The 20244-nt window shown below is 35.0% G+C and overlaps 1 protein-coding gene and 1 long non-coding RNA gene across 2 annotated transcripts; both read right to left on the bottom strand.

Annotated features, from left to right (window-relative positions):
• Window positions 1-614: 614 nt before the first annotated feature.
• On the bottom strand, window positions 615-2234 carry LOC145137817 (uncharacterized). The gene is made up of 2 exons (XR_013721240.1): window positions 1999-2234; window positions 615-1884 (listed from the first exon to the last, which is right to left on the bottom strand). It is a non-coding gene; the product is annotated as an uncharacterized LOC145137817 (long non-coding RNA).
• Window positions 2235-18310: 16076 nt separating this feature from the next.
• Window positions 18311-19640, bottom strand: LOC145137858 (transcription factor MYB14-like). The gene is made up of 3 exons (XM_079072000.1): window positions 19316-19640; window positions 19077-19206; window positions 18311-18986 (listed from the first exon to the last, which is right to left on the bottom strand). Exons 1-3 carry the CDS (start codon window positions 19446-19448, stop codon window positions 18485-18487), a joined length of 765 nt encoding a protein of 254 aa, XP_078928126.1. The 5' UTR covers window positions 19449-19640; the 3' UTR covers window positions 18311-18484.
• Window positions 19641-20244: the final 604 nt, after the last annotated feature.

The following is a 20244-nucleotide window of genomic DNA, read 5'->3' as shown; positions in this document are numbered from 1 at the left end:
ATTTTGATCAAGTATTGTTAATATTGGTTCTGAACTGATTTTGATTTTTGTTAATCTCCATAACTTCATTAGTTATAAATTCTAATTTTTGGAATTTTGTTAACATTGATTGTTGATTCTGATTTCAGGATTTTATTGTTTTTTTTTTTTTTGAATATTGATTTTGATTTCTAGAACCCTTCATGCGTTTAGGACACTTGCAATACACCATTAAGCTTTTTTTTCTTCTTGATTTAGTAGTTTTAGGCCACACTTGTTGTTATATATATATATATATATATATATATATATATATATATATATATATTTTGCACTTTTGCAGAGAGTTGTCATTTGTGGTTAATTAACTTTTCATTTTTTCATATGTTTTGTTGAAATTTATTGCTTTATTTCCTATTCCATATAAATGCTTTTTTTAGTTTATAGAAAAATTCATTTTGATTTATTTAGTTTTGTTGTAATTTGGGGTTAAAAATTTGTTGAAAGAGTTAGAATATATATATATATATATATATATATATATATATATATATATGTTAAAATGAAAACATTTCTTAATTTGAGAACGAGAACAATTCTGGATCACTAATATTTAAACCTTATAAGTCTAATAATTTGTTAAAAATATTATTTCACTTTTATTAAAAAATAATAATATTTTTATTTATGTTTTTATAAACGTACTCACACACTGATATTTTCTCTCCCACATAGTCTCTCTCTCTCTCTCTCATTTAGAAGGTAAACCTGGACCACCATCATGCTCACCGGAACCACCGTAAAGTCGTCGGAATCATCCGACGACCGCCTCTTCACTCCCTCCACCTCCGACGATCTGAAACCACCTCCTCCGCCTCTCCTTTTCCTGGACCGTCACCAGATCTCGTTTCACCAGCCACAAGATCTAGTTCCACTAGATCTGAAGTAGAATTTCACACGATTTGCTTTCTGGATCCTGGATCTACAGTCCTTATGGTTTTTCACCTTTAGAATTGTGTCTGAAAGTATGCCAAAAAGCCACGGAGATGTCGTCGGTCGCTCCACTACCACTCCGGCGTTCTGAAATCCGCTTCGGTATCATCAGCAAGGGTAACGATGTTCTCAAATCCTCTCATCTACGATCTCTATGGTTAATAATGAGCGTTCATATGCCTAGTATATTCTCAGTACCTTGATTTCTCGTTGCGAGCGTTGATCCAATTTTTCACTGGAAATATCCAGAAGGCCGTCGGATTTGTCACGGGAAGATGATAGCAAGGACCGAAAGTTATTGATAATTGTTGCAACTTCAACCACAGTCGCGTCATTTGCTATCTTCTCGTTACTTTTGCTAGTACAAAACGAGTGTGATCTATAGGAGTTGAATCTTTAGTTTCGCCGGAGAAGAAAGCTTCGCCGGAGGAAGGAGCCACGGGAGAGGAAGATGTCGCCGGAAGAGAAATCAGCCGCCCAAAACCTTTTTTGCTATATTGTTGATGAAGAGCTGAAACTGACTCGAGATCTGGTGACAATAACTTGTTATTGAAATGATAACACATCTGGTCAAATGGAGGCGAGGTAGGTCATATCAATTCCATGAGTAAATGCAACAATTACTTTACCCAAACCTATCGGACGACTATATGTAATAAAAATCAGTCCAAATGTAATTTTTTTGGTAAAACCAGTCAACATTGTTCTTCAATCTTGAACTTGTTTAACGCCATCCATTGTCCCAGATCTGCAATTAATTCTAACAACAAAGATGAAGTCTTAAACATCAGCAACCGTCCAAGAATCGAAGAAACCCATGAATCATTTACTTCATCGTCTTCGTTCAATCCAGAATCGGGAGAACCCCAAAATTAAAATCGAAGCGTCTGACTTCATCATCGTCGTTTCCACCTAAATCAAAACACCCAAAATCGATAAACACAAAATCAACATAATTATTATTGTGTGTATATATATGTGTATGTGAGAGAAAGAGTGAGAGAGAGAGAGAGATTAAAGGTGTACCAGTTATGTTTGTTCTACTCTTTGATTTCGAGGTATGTTCTTTTACGTTGAAAAATCGATTCAAGTTCGAGAATTTCGTGATGAATTAATGGAGTTCTTTTGATTTTCGGATCTCTGAATCCCCAAATGTTGCGAACACCAAAGTTTCCAGGTCTCCGGTGAGATGAGAGAAGACGAGAGAGAGAGAGAGAGAGAGAGAAAGAGAGAGAATACTGGTCCGAGGGTGTTTAGCGGATTTTAGGGGAATAAATTATGGTTGGACCCACTTTTTTATTTTTAATATTCTTTATTATGTTAATATTGAAAAACTATCAAATAAAATAGAAAAAAGAAATGGCCAAGGGTAATAAAGTCTTTTCATGTCTGCGAGGGATGAAAAACGCAACAAAATCAAAACTTAGGGACGGTCCGAGTGCAAAACAAATGTTAGGGACCAAACATGCAATTTTGACAAAACCACAGGGACGATTTCAGTAATTTGTTCTAATATTTAATAAAAAATAGGTTAGATGTGCAAAAAGAAATTTTGTATTTTTATATAAATTTTGCATGTATAAATATTAAGCATGAGATAGATTAAAATGATAACAATTATAGAATTATGAATGTAAGAATAAATTATTCACATATGAATCTTTTAATCATATTAGGATAACATGGTTTAATTACATGTGATTAATAACATATATTAAGAAAAACTATTAAAAAATAAATAAAATATCATTATGTATATATATTCACATATGAATAACATATTTTAATCACATATGATTAATACATATAATCAAATGTGATTTTATACATGGGAACAACTATTGAATCAAGCACCCAAAAACAAATCTTGTCCATATAAATCGTATTTGATTAAATATATATAATCACACGTGATTAAGTGCACGAGACAAATTATTAAATCGAAAACATGGAAAAGAAATATTGTCTACATAAATCATATGTGATAAATACATATAATCACATATGATTTATATGGACAAAATTCGTTTCCACGTTCTCGATTCAATAATTATTTTCGTTATTTAATCACATGGTTATATGAATTTACTCACATATGATTCATGTGCATAAGATTATTTTTCACGTTATCGATTCAATATTCGTTATTTGTCCACATTACATATATGTGATTAAATACATATAATTAAATGTGATTAAATACATGAGAAAAATTATTGAATCGAAAACGTGAAAAAAAAAAATCTTGTTCATATATATCATATATGATTGGATACATATAATCACATATGATTACATACTAAATTCAATAGTTGTTTTTGTCCACATAAATCACATATGATGAAATACATCTAATCAAATGTGATTATATACACAAAACAATTATTGAATTTAGACAAAAATCAATCTTGTCAATATAAATCATATGTAATTAGATACATATAACCAAATATTGTGCTCATTTATTTAATCACATTTGATTATATGTATATAAACACATATGATTTATATGGAAAAAATCGAATTTTCTCCATATAAATCATATATGATTAGATACATTTAATTACATATGATTATATACACGAGAACGATTATTGAATCAAGAACGCGAAAACAATTTTTTTTTCTACATATCATATGTGATTAAATACATATAATCACATGTAATTAAATACACGAGACCATATATTGAGTCGAAAATGCAAAAATGAATATTATCCATATAAATCATATGTGATTAAATACATATAATCACATGCGATTATATGTATCTAATCACATATGATTTATGAGAACAATATTAATTTTTGTTTTCTCGATTCAATAGTCGTTTTTCATTATTTAAACACATATGATTATATTATATGTATCTAATCTTATACGATTTATATGAACAATACTTGTTTTGCGTTTTCGATTTCAAATCACATATGATTTATGTATGCAAAATTTGTTATTGGGTTCTTGATTGAAAAGTTGTTCTTTGTCCTTATTAATTATATGTGATTAAATACATATAATCACACATGATTAAATACATGAGAAAATTATTTAATCGAAAACAAATCTTGTCTATATAAATAATATGTGATTAGATACATATAATCACATGTGATTATATGTATTTGATCACATATGATTTATTTGATTAAATACATATAATAACATATGATTTATGTGATTATATGTATTTAAATACACAAGAACAACTATGGAGTCACAAATGATTTATGTGGATAAAATTTATTATCGCGTTCTCGATTCAGTATTTGTTCTTTGTCAACGTTAATCATATGTGATTAAATACATCTAATCACATGTGATTAAATACATCTAATCACATGTGATTTATATGGACAAAAAGAATCTTGTCTATATAAATCATATGTGATTAGATACAAATAATCATATGTGATTATATAGAAGAGAACAACCATTGAAACAAAAAAGCAAAAACAAATCTTTGTTCACATTACTCATACGTTATTAAATACATATAATCAGATATGATTAAATACATGAGAAGAATTATTGAATGGAAAACATGAAAACGAATCTTGTTTATATAAATCATATGTGATTAGACACATATAATCACATGTGATTATATGTATTTAATTACATGTTATTTGTGTGATTAAATACATATAATCACACACGATTTATGTCATTATATACATTTAATAATATATGGTGTTGGTGGTTGTAGGTAGTAGGTGGTGGAGATGAGATATGGTTTGTGATGGGTTGTGGTGGTGGTGGAGGAGGGGGAGAGTGATGGGTAATAGTGACGGATTGTGGTGGTGGCTGGTGAGTGATGGGGGTCGTGGGTGATAGTTGGTTTATGATGGTTTTGAGTGGCGGTAGGTGGTGGTTGTGGTGAAGGGTGGTGTGGTGGTTATGATGGGTTGGTGGTGGTGGTGTTGATGGGTGGGTGATGGCTGGTGGTGGTGGCTGTGGTGATGTTTAGTGTTAGTTGTGGATGGTGGTGGTGGTAGGCGGTGGGTAGTGATGATGGTAAGTGGTGATGATGTGGGTAGGTTGTGGTTGGTGGTAGAGATGGTGGTGGTGGGTGGTGGTAACGGGTGGTGGTGTTGGGGTGATGGTGAGTGGTGGTTGGTGGGTGGTGGTGGTGGTAATGGTGGTGGGGGTTATGGTGACGAGTAGTAGTGATGCATGCTGGTAGTGGGTGGTGGGTGGTAGCGGATGATGGTTTTGGTAAGTAATGGGTGGTGGTGGTGGTGAGTGGTGGTGGAGGCGGGTGGTGGTGATGGATAGTGGTGGGTGAGTGGGTGGTGGTTAGTGGCGGGGGTGGTGGGGGTGTATGGTGGTTTTGCTGGGTGATAGGTGGGATGGGTGATTGTGAATGGTGGTGGTCGGTGGTGGTGGTCTTGGTGGGTGGTGGGTGGTTGTGATGGGTGGTGATGATAGGTGGTGGAGGCGGGTGGTGGTGGTGGTCATAATGGTGGGTGGTGGGTGGGTGGTAGTGATGGGTGGTGGGGGTGGTAGTTGCGGGTGGTGGTGATGGTAGTGGATGGTGGTTTTGGTGAGTGGTGGGTGGCGTGTGGTGGTGGTGGGGGTGGTAGGTGGTAGTGATGGGTGGTGGAGGCGGGTGGTGATGGTGGGTGGTGGTTGGTAGTAGAGGCAAGTGGTGGTCATAATGGTGGGTGGTGGTGGATGGGTGGCGGTTGTGGTGGGTGGTGGGGGTGGTGGTGACGGTGGTGGGTGGGTGGTGGTTTTGGTGGGCGGTGGGTGGGGTTAGTGATAACGGGTGGTAGTGGTGGTGAATGGTGGGTCGTGGTCGGGGTTGGCGGTGGCGGGTGGTGGTGATGGTGGTGGGTGGTGGTTTTAATAGGGGTGGTGGTGATGGGTGGTGGTGGTTAGTGGGTTTTTTAATCCTTTACTTATTTTTTATTTATATTATTAATATTTGATGATCTTAATTTTAAAAAATTGTGCGGTTCAAATTTGTTCTCAAATGTTCTCGCGATAAGAAATGTTCTCGATTGAACGCTCACACACACACACACACACACACACACATATATATATATATATATATATATATATATATATATATATATATATATATATAATCTTATTAAATTTCATATTGCTTTTTGGATTATAAATTATGTAGATAATATATTGATGCAACAAATGAGACTTATTAACTCCCTTTAACGATTTCTAATTTTAGGTTTAGAGTTATATTGAATATTATGCAAATTTTACTATTATTAAAAGATAATTGATGTTTTTGCTTCAAGAATTGTTTTGTAACATTTAGTTTGTAATGAATAAGTTATTTAATAAAAAGTTCTTTTAAGTAGTTGCTTTAGAAAATTATGTTATAAAATTTGGGAATTGTAGTTATGTGTTATAAAAATAGGGCACCGTCTTCTCTATTCGCCCGGGACATAGAATTTCATAGGACCGGCCCTGATTATCAGCCAGCTTAGAGGAATTAACGCGCATCCTATTAAACAAAACATCATTCCTCGCCCTCCAAGCACACGACAAGTAACCATAACAAATAGCTAGAAATATTTTCTTCTTTTTAGGACAATTTCCCGAGTTGGCCGCAAAAGTTCACGAAATCGGAGATCGATAAGAATCTTTGAGGGGAGATACCACACCAATTGAAAATCCAAACAAGAGCATCAAATGCAATTGGATAATCCAGAAGAATGTGATCCGCATTATCCACACCATTAAAACACATTTGTCAAGAAGAAGAGGGAACGCTAATACCTCTTCTGGAAAGTGTCGTTACTACGGGGATATGCCCCAGACAAGCTGTTAAATAAACGTTAGTTTTTCAAACTAAAATTGGCTTTATTTGTTCTTAATTTAATTTATTATTTATGTATTGGTTTTGGGTTATATGTATTGTGGTCTACAGATAAGTTGTATTAATACTCGCGAGTTGAGACCGGGTTTGGATAGTCCATGGGTTGTTAATTGGATTGTATGTATTGTGCATCTTATCTTCCAGGTCATAACAGAAAACAAACACACAAGTGACCTAATCGATGTTCTCTCTCAATTAGGGTTTCAATGTTCTAGTTATTTGTAACGCCCGTAGATTCGGGCTAGTCAATTTAGAGACGATAAGCGTCAAATATGACTTTTTAATAGAAGATTATTTAGAATGAATAATCTTAACAAAGTCATAGTATATGTTACAAGGGTTCCGTAGATATAAAGAACGCCGAAATCCGAGTTATAACGAAAAAGTTATGGCCCGTCGAAGTTTTACGGCAAAATCGGCACGGCACCGGGAGATGTAAATAGTGAATTTACGATAGAAGACTTTTTATCCTTAGTGATCTAAACAAAAGTTGTAGTATACGTTAAACCGATAACATACAAAATAAATAACGTCAAAATCTGATTTCGTATGAGGAAGTTATGATTTTTCTAAGATTTGGCATAACAGTGCACAACCCGAAATTCTAATTTTAGATCGATCGATTTTTGGCCAACGCAACCTAAATGAGAATTAGAGATCTCATTAATAGTAGCGCAACGGTAAAAATAAAGACGAAAACGGACGTCGGATGAAGAAGTTATGAATTTTTAACGGACTTTTCCTGTCCCGGCCTGTTAAAAATATAACTTTAAAAATAAAGTCAAAATTAGTCGACGGAATCTAAATGAAAGTTGTAGAGTACATCTCCACCTACGAGTGGATATAAAGAGCATCAAAAATGGAGTTAGTATGAACAAATTACAAATTATAATAGCATATTTACGTATTAAAATAAAGTATAAATCATATATACGTACACATATATATATATATATATATATATATATATATATATATATATATATATATATATATATATATATATAGATATGTATATATCATTAGAAAGGTATCGACGATGCGGTCATTATAAGACTAGTGTTGAATACTTTCGATATTAGTTTAGTACAAAATATCGTTAAATCTATTTAAAATAGTATTATGAAGGGATGTTTAGTCGTTTATATAACTATAAAGTCATTAAGTAATTATGGAGGGTAGTTTTTGTAAATTCAATTACTATAAATAAGAGCCTTGGGCTCTCATATTTCTTGCACCATTCTCTTGATTCAAGAGTCTTTCTCTTCTTATCCCCCGAGCATTTCGGTCCCTCGTGATTCGATTTCTCTTTCTGTAGTTTTAGTATAGTAAGGTGAGCGCTGAAGCGTTGCACGAATCTTTCCTAGAAAGATTCAGCGACGAAGTTCTGCCCCTGCAGAGCCCGACTCCTAGCTAAAACCCCTCTTGTAAGTAAGTTATGATTACCCTATTTTAATATAACTTATATTTAAAATTAGTATTGTTATTATGAACTTATAATAAATATTTGGGATATTATTATGACTTATATAAGTGTCGTTATAATATATTTTTAACTACTCGCGGTACCGGGAATCTGGTTTAAAGGGTCGCATAGGGTTGTTGGATTTCAGAAGTGATATATGCCAAAATGGTCCTGCCCTCCGGTGTTTTATGTATGGCCCCTGTCTGTACATAGTGGTTGGAAAATATTGTTTAAACGTTTATATAATAATAATAATAATAATAATAATAATAATAATAATAATAATAATAATAATAATAATAATAATTAGTCATAGTAAATATTAGACTAAAATCTAGTGGTAATAATATTAGGTTTCGTCGAAGGAAATTATTTTTAAGAAGCGAACCGCTGTCTGAGTTCGGAATCACCACCTTAACAAGTGAGTGCATAGTTACTTTCATCTTACACATAGATATGAAGTATTTTATATAAATTACGTGTTATGTGTGCATATTATCTGTATACTTGCTATCTACGTCGGATGAACGATTTTATACATGTTTTAAATAATTTAAACTGTATATGTATTTATATCTACAAAATATGTTGGGTAAAATATGGGTAGATTAATGATGAAAGCTGATATAGAGGAATATTAGCAGTATGGACATAGTGCCCTATCGGTGAACATTGGCAGCAATGGACTTAGTACCCTATAGATGAGCATTGGCAGCTGCGCCACAACTTGTAGATGTTTATAATCTACGATGTACTCTAAACATCCTAGCAGCTGCGCTCTAAGGATAGTATCGGCAGCTGCGCCTAATAGAGAACATCATAACAATGGCAGTTGCGCCTAAAGGACAATACCGGCAGTTGCGCCTCATAAAGAATGTCACAATTCTGGCAGTTACGCCTAAATGATAATATTAGCAGTCGTGCTTGACAACTGTGTCATTGGCAACGATAGACTTCGTGCCTATTCCTTAGGATAATCCTTAGGAATGAATGAACAATGAATAGCTAATTCTTAGGGTAGATCCTTACGAGTAAAGAAGATAACGGGGATGAGTAATTGGGTTGATTGTTTGATGTTTAAACATAATAATTACATTATTGTGGGTTGAAAACCCTATGTACTCACCAGGTTTGCCAACCTGACCCACTCAAGCTTATTTGTATCACAGGTGTCGATATGAAGCTACTTTACACTGAGAGATTTAAAAGAGATGTAGATCACTAGTGTAAATGAATGTAAGTTCTGTTTATGCTTATGTTTCTGTATTAACGATGACATCCCAATGTTTTAAAATGAATAAAATGCATTTCTTAGGAAATGCTTTGATAACGTATTTATCATGTTTTTCTGGGAACAAATTCCGCAACATTTTTATTAAAAGAGGTACTCTGATTTTTATAAAGCATAAACAAAATCGGTATTTTCTGGCCGTGAAAATGAGGATGTCACATTATTCATCTGTAATCCGTATATTCATCAGTTCTTGTGAGTGTAGATTTAGATGAGAGTAGTGTAGGAATATGTAGTGAGGTTTTTGTGTAAAAGCAGTTCAAACGAATTGATCTATCATTAATAAATAGATTGTTCATGTTGGAAAATTAATTTTGTCAAGCTGTTAATGGTATCAAAGCGATGTGATTTCATCTGAACTTCTCAATGAATAGTTATGCCTTTGCAATTTATTAATTTCAAATCTTCTTATTCTCAATATCCCTTTGTTTCTTATTTGAGTGTGAAGATATCGAAATGATGAGAAGATAGTGTAATTTGAAGAACAACATACTTATGGTTTCTATGCACACCGATTATAAGTTTGCCCGTTAACTATGGTCTCTCATTTTCTCATTGGATTGAATCTTTTGGAAGGAAATTTGTATTTCTACCCTCTTGATTCGTAATTCATTTATGTCGACATTCATATTACTTTTGTTTGTGTTTCTTTTTCTTGTTGAAAATATCGAACATAGATGACGGTGGTTTTCTACGAGGCGGGAAGTGAAAATGTTCATCGTCGATCTTCTTCTCCTCCATCTATCTGGTCTGTCTGCTATTGGAGCGATCCAAGACATAATCTCGGACGATGAAAATTTTGAAAACCAAAAAATCGGAATCGCATATCTAAATCAAAATCATACGATGAATTTGTCGTTAACTAGTCATCGGATCGTTTCCGTACTTAATGATTCGGGCCGGCCTTTTTTATGCTTGGCTTGACCTGGCTTGGCCAACCTTCTTGTGGTCCAGACAGGACCGGACCAGCTTGATCTATAAGACTACAACTTATTTTTTTATTAATCATCTCCGTAAATTCTTGTGTTTAAAATTTATAGTTTTTTTTTCTTGAAAACAAGAAAAAAAATTGATAATCAAGTATTACTCATTTTTCTTTGAAGCAACAAATGTTAAAACAAAATCAATTTTTTAATGACATTAGTCATTTATTAATGTTTAAAACAACCAACACATATTACGATGATGTGATCATCCGAAAACAAATTAAACATGCACCAACCGAAACAAAATATCATATACTACTTGACAACATATTATATTAATCTTACAAGTCTTTTTGTACTTCGGTTATCACTTTAATTTATGATTTTAAAAAATTAACTCCATTTTAAAAACATGACTATTAGTGATTAAAAAAACTATTGGGTCCAAACTGAAACTTTAAAAAGTTATATAGTCGGCCGTATTCAACAATCAACACTAAACATTGTTTTTGCCATTATAATATTACTTTATCGACCTCACTTTGTTTTCTTTATGATATCAGTTCACCAACTTTGACTAATCACCAAACCATAAGTAAATTTATCCACTTGTCCACTCTTCTTTACCATAAAGAACGACTTAAAGAGATTATCAATATAATAAATATTGTTAAACCAATGATTTTAGACACAAACAAAACTCAAGGGTAACTTATTTTTTTTTTAAGCATACCACTCAAGCAGAGAGCCAAACCGTTTCTGGCCAAATCCGTAATTCAGTTCAAAACTAACTATTTTATGACATTTAAAATTAATCGTAATTGTAAAATCTTGCAATATTAAGGTGATGTTTGTTTTTTATCTGCGTGTCGTGCACACGGTGGACAGACATTGACCTTTGTAAATTTATTGTTTTTTAGAAAATCATAGACCTAAAAATGTTTGCGTGTCGTCTTCCCAACATAGATGCAGACTATAGTCTTCTAATATTTTCTAACCTAAAAAAAATTATGCAAATGTTTTTTTTTATTCAAATGCCTCTTTTTTACGAATGTCTTTTTTGTAACATTTTCAAACATTAATAATGTTTCTTTTGTAATATTTTTCCATTTTAACTACAACAAACTACGATAAATATCAAATGTATCCGTTAATTCATATATGTTATTTTTTTATATATAATAACTCACTGCTTGAAACAACCTAATAGTTATATAGTCATTAAAATACAAAATAATTTAGACAGACATGTTAATTATAATATAATGTCACATAAAAATGGTTATGAAAAATAAAAGTGTTATACAATACTACATAAAATTTGCTCTAAATTTGTTAGTTGTTTATAATAAAATCATAACAATGTTAAGTTCAAAAGATGATTTTCGACCAAGGGTAAGTATGGTTCTAATATTGAATCTCTTAAATCAAGAGAAATTGAAAAAGAATTTGATTTGATGGGATCTTTCGGTGTTATAAAAATAGCACTATTTAAATAACAATATTGAATAACTTTTTAAGTTTAAAAATTGTTTATTTTAGTAGCATGTAACGTTAAAAAATAAACAGTCATCTTTTTGCGCAATATAGACTTTTGGTCCATTCCTTCTAATTCCTTCTAGACTTCTTTTTGCGCAATATAGACTTTTGGTCCATTCCTTCTAGACTTTTATCGGAGAGGTTTACAATCTCATCCAGACGCATATGTATTTTGCATGTGAAAAAAAAGAGACTTTCCATTTTCACACTAACTATAAAAGTGAAAAAATAAGGCTCCATACAAAAGTTATAACCTCTTACTTTCAGTTCTTATATTATATCATTGTTTTTAATATCTTTTCGTATTAAGATTATTCATGCGTTAAAGTTCTAGAGCAAATGTCAATATTTTTTCTATCGGACATATGCCTCCCCTTCACATATTCCGAAATAGTTTGCGATTATGGTTTTCCATAATTCCCATGCCCAGAAGGATATACACTTGAATTATTTTTAGAAATTTGGTAGTGGCTGGATGTTCATCAAAGAACAGATCGGGTTAGAATGTTTAACAGGAATACATAATAATAATAATAATAATAATAATAATAAAACAATTATTTTTAAATAGAAAAACCTATGTGGACGCCTCGTCTGTGTCACACGGTCTGGTTCAGTTGAGCAAAGTGCCAATGTGGATGCATAACAACCCAATAATATAAGCAGAGATATAAGAGTGAATTCGTTGTTTATTATTATGCACATACAGGGAGTGACTTAAATAGCCAAAGAATACAAGTAACAGGGGATAAACAAGGAAGGTTTACAGGGAAAATACAAGTAACAGGGGATAAACAAGGAAGGTTTACAGCTGTAGGTGGCTAAGTAATTACAGGGAAATATTCTAATTATATAAAAGATAATATACATATCTTATTCCTTAATACGCCCCCGCAAGATGGAGGTTCCATTGGAAACTCCAATCTTGGAACGAAGTCTTTGGAAAGGACCACGAGAAAGTGGTTTCGTCAATGCATCTGCCAACTGATCAAATGAATTGATGTGATGAACAATCAATGAGCCATCTGTAACTTTCTCCCGGACAAAGTGATAGTCTAGAGCCACATGTTTCATGCGAGAGTGATAGACATGATTGGCACAGGAGTATGTGGCACATGTGTTATCACAATAGAGTGTAGGTGGCTGTGTGGAATGAACTCCTAATTCTGTCAGGAGGTTTTGAACCCATGCGACTTCAGATGCAGCATTGGCTAAGGCTTTATATTCTGCTTCAGTAGATGACCGGGAAACAGATTTTTGACGTGCTGACCTCCATGAGATAATGTTTGAACCAAGAAACAATAGGTAAGCCGTGGTGGAGCGACCACCACATTCAATTCCTCCCCAGTCAGAATCAGAGAAGGCTTTGAGTGTCAGAGAGGAACCCCGGTTGAGAAATAGGCCATGATGAATAGTACCTTTTAAGTATCGGAGAACTTTTTTTAATGATTGCCAATGAAGCTCTGAGGGAGCGTGCATGAACTGTGACAGTTTATTCACAGCAAATGAGATGTCTGGTCTCGTAAAGGCCAGGTATTGAAGAGAACCAACTAACTTGCGGTAGGGAGTTGGATCAACACGTGCAGCTTGAGAGAAACTGAGGAGTTCAAGGGAGTGGTCACATCCTTTGCTCCATCCATGTGAAAGTGTTCCAAGAGATCTTTAATGTGTCTATGTTGGGACAGAAATAAGCCGTGAGATGTGGGTATGACCTCAACTCCAAGAAAGTGGTAAAGAGAACCAAGGTCTTTGATGGAGAAACGTTGGGCTAAGGTTGCAACAAAGGTATCAAGAAAGGCGTTATTGTTGCCCGTAAGGACAAAGTCATCTACATAGACCAGAAGGTAGCTCAAGAGACCGTCATGGTTGTAGATAAAAATAGATGGATCAGCTCTAGACTTGTGAAAGCCTACAGAGAGAAGGAAATTGGTGAGTTCAGTGTACCAAGCTCGTGGTGCTTGTTTCAGGCCATATATTGATTTACGTAATTTACAAATGTGAGATGGGAATTGAGGATGGATGAATCCTGGTGGTTGGGTCATAAACACCTCTTCATGAAGAGTACCATGGAGGAAGGCATTGTTGACATCAAGTTGTCGGAGCGGCCAGTTGTGAGAGAGGGCTATAGAGAGGACTGTACGAATGGTGACTGGTTTCGTGACTGGACTAAAGGTGTCAAAATAGTCCTTGCCATATTGTTGAAGGAACCCTTTGGCTACGAGTCGGGCTTTGTATTTGGCAATGGAGCCATCTGGATGTCTTTTAATGCGAAAGATCCATTTACAACCTATTGGGGAATGAGATGATTTAGGAACCAGTTCCCAGGTGCCATTTTGCATTAGAGCATTAAATTATTGATCCATGGCTTGACGCCACTGCGGATCTTTGAGGGCTTGGGTATGAGTTGTAGGTTCAATATAGGGTGGAATTGGATGAAGTGTTGAGGTATTAACAAAGGAAGGGTTATAGTATTTGGAGTTGAGTTTTCTTGGTCGGGTGTCACGAGGCTGTTGTGGAGATGGAGGGGGAGGAGCAACAGGTGAGGTGGTTGTAGAGGAGGAAGAGGTGGGTGATGAAGTTGAGGTGGGGGAGGATGGTTGATCATCAGATAGAGGTGGTGGTGAGTCATTTATTTCGATTACTGGTGAAGGTGCAGCGGGTGGAGATGAATCCGGAGAGATGGTTGTATTGATTAGTGGTGGTGGTGTTTCTATAGGAGAGGAGATAGGAGAGGTGAGAAAGATGTCTGGTGTAGGAAGTGATTGATGGAGGGGTTGCTTATGAGATGGAAACTGATCAGAGATAAACTCGACACGGCGGGAGTGGTATAATCATTTTGATTGAAGATCATAGCATTTGAATGCTGACTTGGTGGAGGAATATCCTATGAATAGACATGGGGTTGATCTGGGTTGAAGCTTAGATGTTGTGTAGGGACGAAGCCACGGGTAACATAGGCAACCAAAAGGCTGTAGTTTGGAGTAGTTTGGTGTTTGATTGAAGAGACGCTCATATGGAGATTTGTTTTGGAGAATAGGAGTAGGAAGTCTTTTATAAGGTACACGGCTGTTTGGAAGGCATGTGACCAGAAGGATAATGGCAAGTTGGCATGGTGTAGGAGCGCAAGGCCCGTTTCAACTATATGTCGGTGGCGGCGCTCGGCTATACCATTTTGTTCTGGTGTATGTGGTGGAGCGGTGTAATGAGAGATTCCATGAGATTGAAGGAATGGGAGGAGACCTTGGTGTTCTCCACCATTATCACTGAATAAGGAGATAATAGGATAATAGAAGTATTTTTCTACAAGTAGTTTAAACTGAGGAAAGAGTTTTGCAACATCATTTTTATGATTCATAGGATACATCCAGACATATTTGGTGAAGTAATCAACAAAAATGACATAATAGGTGTATTTGTCTATCGATTGTGGAACTGGTCCCCAGACATCTGAATAAATTAGTTGTAGTGGTTTGGTTGCAACAAAAGAATTTGGACCAAAAGGTAATTTATGACTTTTATTGATTGAGCACGAAGGGCAGTGAACATCAGAAGCAATATTTGGATTAAAACCTAGCCTAGAGATAAGAGTCTTGAAGACTTGACGAGATGGATGACCAAGTTTGTGATGGAGTGTGAGTGGTGAGTTCTTGAGAGTAGCATGGATGTGGAGCTTGGGATGTAACCGTGTCTGGTAAACTCCATTAGTTTTCTCTCCTCGCATTAGACGCGCCCCCGTGCATAGATCCTTCACAAAGAAATGAGATGGAAAGAATTCCACCGAAACCATGTTAGTATCACATAATTCTGAGACAGATACTAGATTTCTGTGTAATTTAGGAACTTGTAACACATTAGATAACAATAATTTTCTGTGAGGTGTAGCGATGTATATGTTGCCAGTGTGTGTTATAGGTAAACCTGAACCATCTCCAAGGACTATCTCATCTGGACCTCCATACTCCGATACGCTGTGAAGGGTATTTTTGTCAGAGGTTACATGATTAGATGCACCAGTATCAAAAAGCCAGGAGGGAGATACTGGGGCCGACGTGGTAACATTAGCAACTGGAGTTGTTGATTTGGTAAGGTCAGTGATGACATTGTTCTCCCTTAGAAATCGAGCAAGTTTTCGACAGTCCTTAGTAAGGTGCCCTGGAATGTTACAATACTGACAGAAGTGATTGTTTTTGTTGGTACGATGGCCATAAGAGTTATTATTTGGCCATTGAGATTGGGGTGTTCCTTTTGACATGTGAGAGGGAAAAGGTCGGGTGTTGTTCCTGGAGAAAGAGTTGTTGTATGTGCGATTATTGGATCCCTGTTGGCGGGAAGTGTAATTGGCAGTGACTGGAGTTGAGTCAAGGGTTGAGGGTATATCCTTGAGGGCTCTTTCATAATCTGTGAGTTTGTCAAAGAGCTCGGAGTAGGACAGGGGGTTGTCTCGTACCTGGATAGCAGTAGCAATGATACTATATTCTTCACCAAGTTGTGAAAGGATGTGAGACATGATGTCCTCTTCAGAGACAGGGCTTTGGGCAAGTGCTAGATCATCAGCAATGGCTCGCATTTCTTGAAGGAATTCTGAGATGGATCGAGTTCCTTTAGGGTTCTTGGCAAGTTTGGACTTTAACGAGATAATTCTGGACCTTGAGGATGAGGCAAAGCTTGACTGTAGCCGAGTCCATGCTTCTCGAGCTGTAGCTGCAGATGAGATGAGAGGTTGTATTGAGTCTGAACAGCTCCCCAATATAGCGTTGAATATCATTTGATCTCTGCGATGCCATGGAAGGTAATCAGGATTTGTTATCCTTTTTCCTTCCTTGTTAGTGATTGTTGTTGAAGGTTGAACAGAGGGGCCGATGATGTGGTTATCAAGTTCAAGACTGATCAAAGTGGATTCGACTTGTTTTCTCCATACTGGGTAATTATTGGGTGTGAGTTTGATGGTTAGATGAGTAGCAGCGGTAATGTGAATGGTGTTTTTGGTGGCCATCGATGAACCCTAATTGATGGTTGAGGGTTTTATTTGAGAAGATAGGAAGAGGATCAAATCTCGTGAGAGCAGGTTAGCTCTGATACCATATAAGCAGAGATATAAGAGTGAATTGGTTGTTTATTATTATGCACATACAGGGAGTGGCTTAAATAGCCAAAGAATACAAGTAACAGGGGATAAACAAGGAAGGTTTACAGGGAAAATACAGTTGTAGGTGGCTAAGTAATTACAGGGAAATATTCTAATTATATAAAAGATAATATACATATCTTATTCCTTAATAAATAATACAACCGGTTTACACCTTCATAATTGAAAGAATGACGTTTTTATATTGTTTTTTTTTTGTAGTTTAAACACTTAGGACATCTACAATACAATGAACTTCATAGAGTTCAATGGATTGCCACATCATATTTCTACAATCCATACAACTCTATTATATTTTCCCACAATACATTGAACTCGACAAAATTTAATAAAATGCTACAAAATGTAATTTATAGTAAATAATTAAGAATTAAAAACCTTTTTTTTCCCATTGAAGAGTTCAATGATCATTGAATTCCAAATCCATTGAATGCCAAAATGACATCTCACAATGGTAGATTTTCATCCATTGAATGACACATAGAATTGTCAGTTCATTCAACTCTTCTATTAAACTCACCATTGTTGATGCTCTTACACTACATAAAAAAAATGACAGACATATTTAAACAAAAACAAACAATTTGTTAGGCTATGATTACATTATCCCTTTACAACAAGTTTAATTTTTGGACTTTAAGTCTTTATAGTTTTTAACCGTTGCATACGATTTGTGCATGGATTGTTATTGTGTGTTAAAGTATAGAACTCGTGACTAAAAGCGTGTTCGATAACAAATTTTTTAGAGCTTTTTAGAAGCTTATTGTTTTTATTTTCTTAAAAAAATACTTGACTTAAAGGAAAAGCTTCGTTTGACAAAATCAACTTTTAGCTGATTTTAAACAAAACGATCATAATTTGAAAACCACTTCTAGTACTTTTGTGAGCTTTTAGGTTTTAATTGTCATAATTTTTCCAATTTAAAAATCTCTAAACATTTCTCACAATAAAAATTGGTTTAAGCTACCATGCACCATCTAATAACTAGTCTTGCCATAACCACCCTAAACCTTTTCTATAAATTTTAAATATACTAATTTTTTTATATATTTTATTACAGCTGTATGCCGCAATGAAAGATCAAGCATGACTGTCATAATAATAATTCACAATAGTGTATTTAAATACATTTGGACTATATTAATGTTATTTTGTATTTTAACAAGTATAATGGTTGCTTGGCACCAAAAATACAAATATACTAGTTAGACTATTTTTAAATTAAAAAATGTACTGAACTACAAAAAAAATGAAAATAAGAAAAAGTAAACATTATGTCAATCTATTATATTTATATTTGTGGCAACTCTTCTCCTCTTGTGAACACGTTGTACCAAAAGTCCATGTCATCGTGCAAATTTGACTCGAAACCACATCTACTTTGAAGTTGACCAATGTTTTCATGGACCGCCGGAAACTCGTCGGAGTTACCTGCTGAAAAAATCTCCGACCAAAACTCTTCATCCATATCCGGTAAGCTCTGATCCAATAGCATGTCCTCCATGCACGAGTTATCATTTGTACTTGTAGTCACCGAAGAAATTTCAGTACTTGAAGGCTGAGGCGAATCGATTTGATTATAACTCGTTTGACTGCTCGAATTCGTCTCTAATGGCGAGGATCGAGCACCATCTTCTTCATCTTCTTTAGATATTTCCACTTCCTGTTGAAACTTAGAACTGGTTACAGTAGGGTTAGTGTTAGGGTTCAATCTCTTCTTTAAGTACGTGTGCCAGACATTCTTAATCTCGTTATCTGTGCGACCCGGTAATCTTGCAGCAATCGCTGACCATCTGCAATTCATATCAGATCACGAGATCAGTAAAAAGAAGATACTCAGAACATATAGAACGATCGATGGAGTCATAAACATGCACACATACCTATTTCCCATAGCCGTATGTAACTGTATGATGGTTTCTTCTTCTTCTCTACTAAAGTTACCCCTTTTAATATCGGGTCGTAAATAATTAGTCCATCTTAGCCTGCAACTTTTCCCGCACCTCAATAAACCTAACCAGATTTACACGAAAAAAGGTTAGTTCTTGTAATATATATCAAATTAATTACTTCAGTGACTGCGAATTGAACTCATTTAGGTGTTGGTAAATTAATATATTACCGGCGAGCTTGGGAAGAGCGCGCCAATTTGGGTGGCCATGGAGGTTAATATAGTCGATGAGGATTCGATCTTCTTGGTGAGTCCAAGGGCCTTTCTTCAAACCCATCTTTTCGCAGCAGGGAGCTCTAACCATAGTTGTAAGATCAAATTGGTATTGATTGATCGAATTCCTTGACGCTTGAGAAACGGCTATATGAAACAAGTAAAGAATGGAGACTTTAAATAGGAAATTGTTGATGGCTGAAGCATAACGGACAAAGACGAAACAAACAAAGTGGTGTGAGGGTCCAGGCGCAGCCAAGAACTATAAGCCAGCCAACTTGACTACGACTTGCTTTCTGTATGTGCGTGTGATATATATATATATATATATATATATATATATATATATATATATATATATATATACACACACGTTTTTTTTGTAATTTAGTTGATGGTGTGAACGAAGGCACGTGAGGAGAATGACGATGGTTCGAGGTGATGAGTATAAACCGAATTTGACAGCAGCAGAGTTGACCACTTTTTTATTCAAGATACATGCAAGTTGTCACTTTCTCTTGTCTCTCACTCTAATTTTTCTCATTTTATATTATACTGATTACCAGTAGTTTGGATTCTAGTAAAAATATATGTATATATATAAAGAAAGTTTACTTATCTTAATTTTAATGATTATGTTAATTACGAGTTGAACAACAGGGTACGTTCAATAAGGGTTTTATTAAATGTTTGTGAATTTGTGGTTGACTACTTATAGTATTAGTGGGAAAAGCGTGTAAATTGTAAAAGATTATAAATCTAAAATTTAATTTTAGTTAAAAAGTTATCGGGTCAAATAGTTTAGGTATCCTCCACAGTGCAATATATGTTAAGGCTGTGGAGAGTGGTCACCACCAATCCACTAGACATTGGAAATGGTTACCACT

The sequence above is a fragment of the Lactuca virosa genome, chromosome 9, assembly GCF_052849685.1.
Source record: "Lactuca virosa cultivar CGN04683 chromosome 9, Lactuca_virosa_CGN04683_v6, whole genome shotgun sequence".
Lineage (NCBI taxonomy): Eukaryota > Viridiplantae > Streptophyta > Magnoliopsida > Asterales > Asteraceae > Lactuca > Lactuca virosa.
Note: the sequence above shows the minus strand (reverse complement) of the source record. Positions and strands in the feature narration are given on the sequence as shown.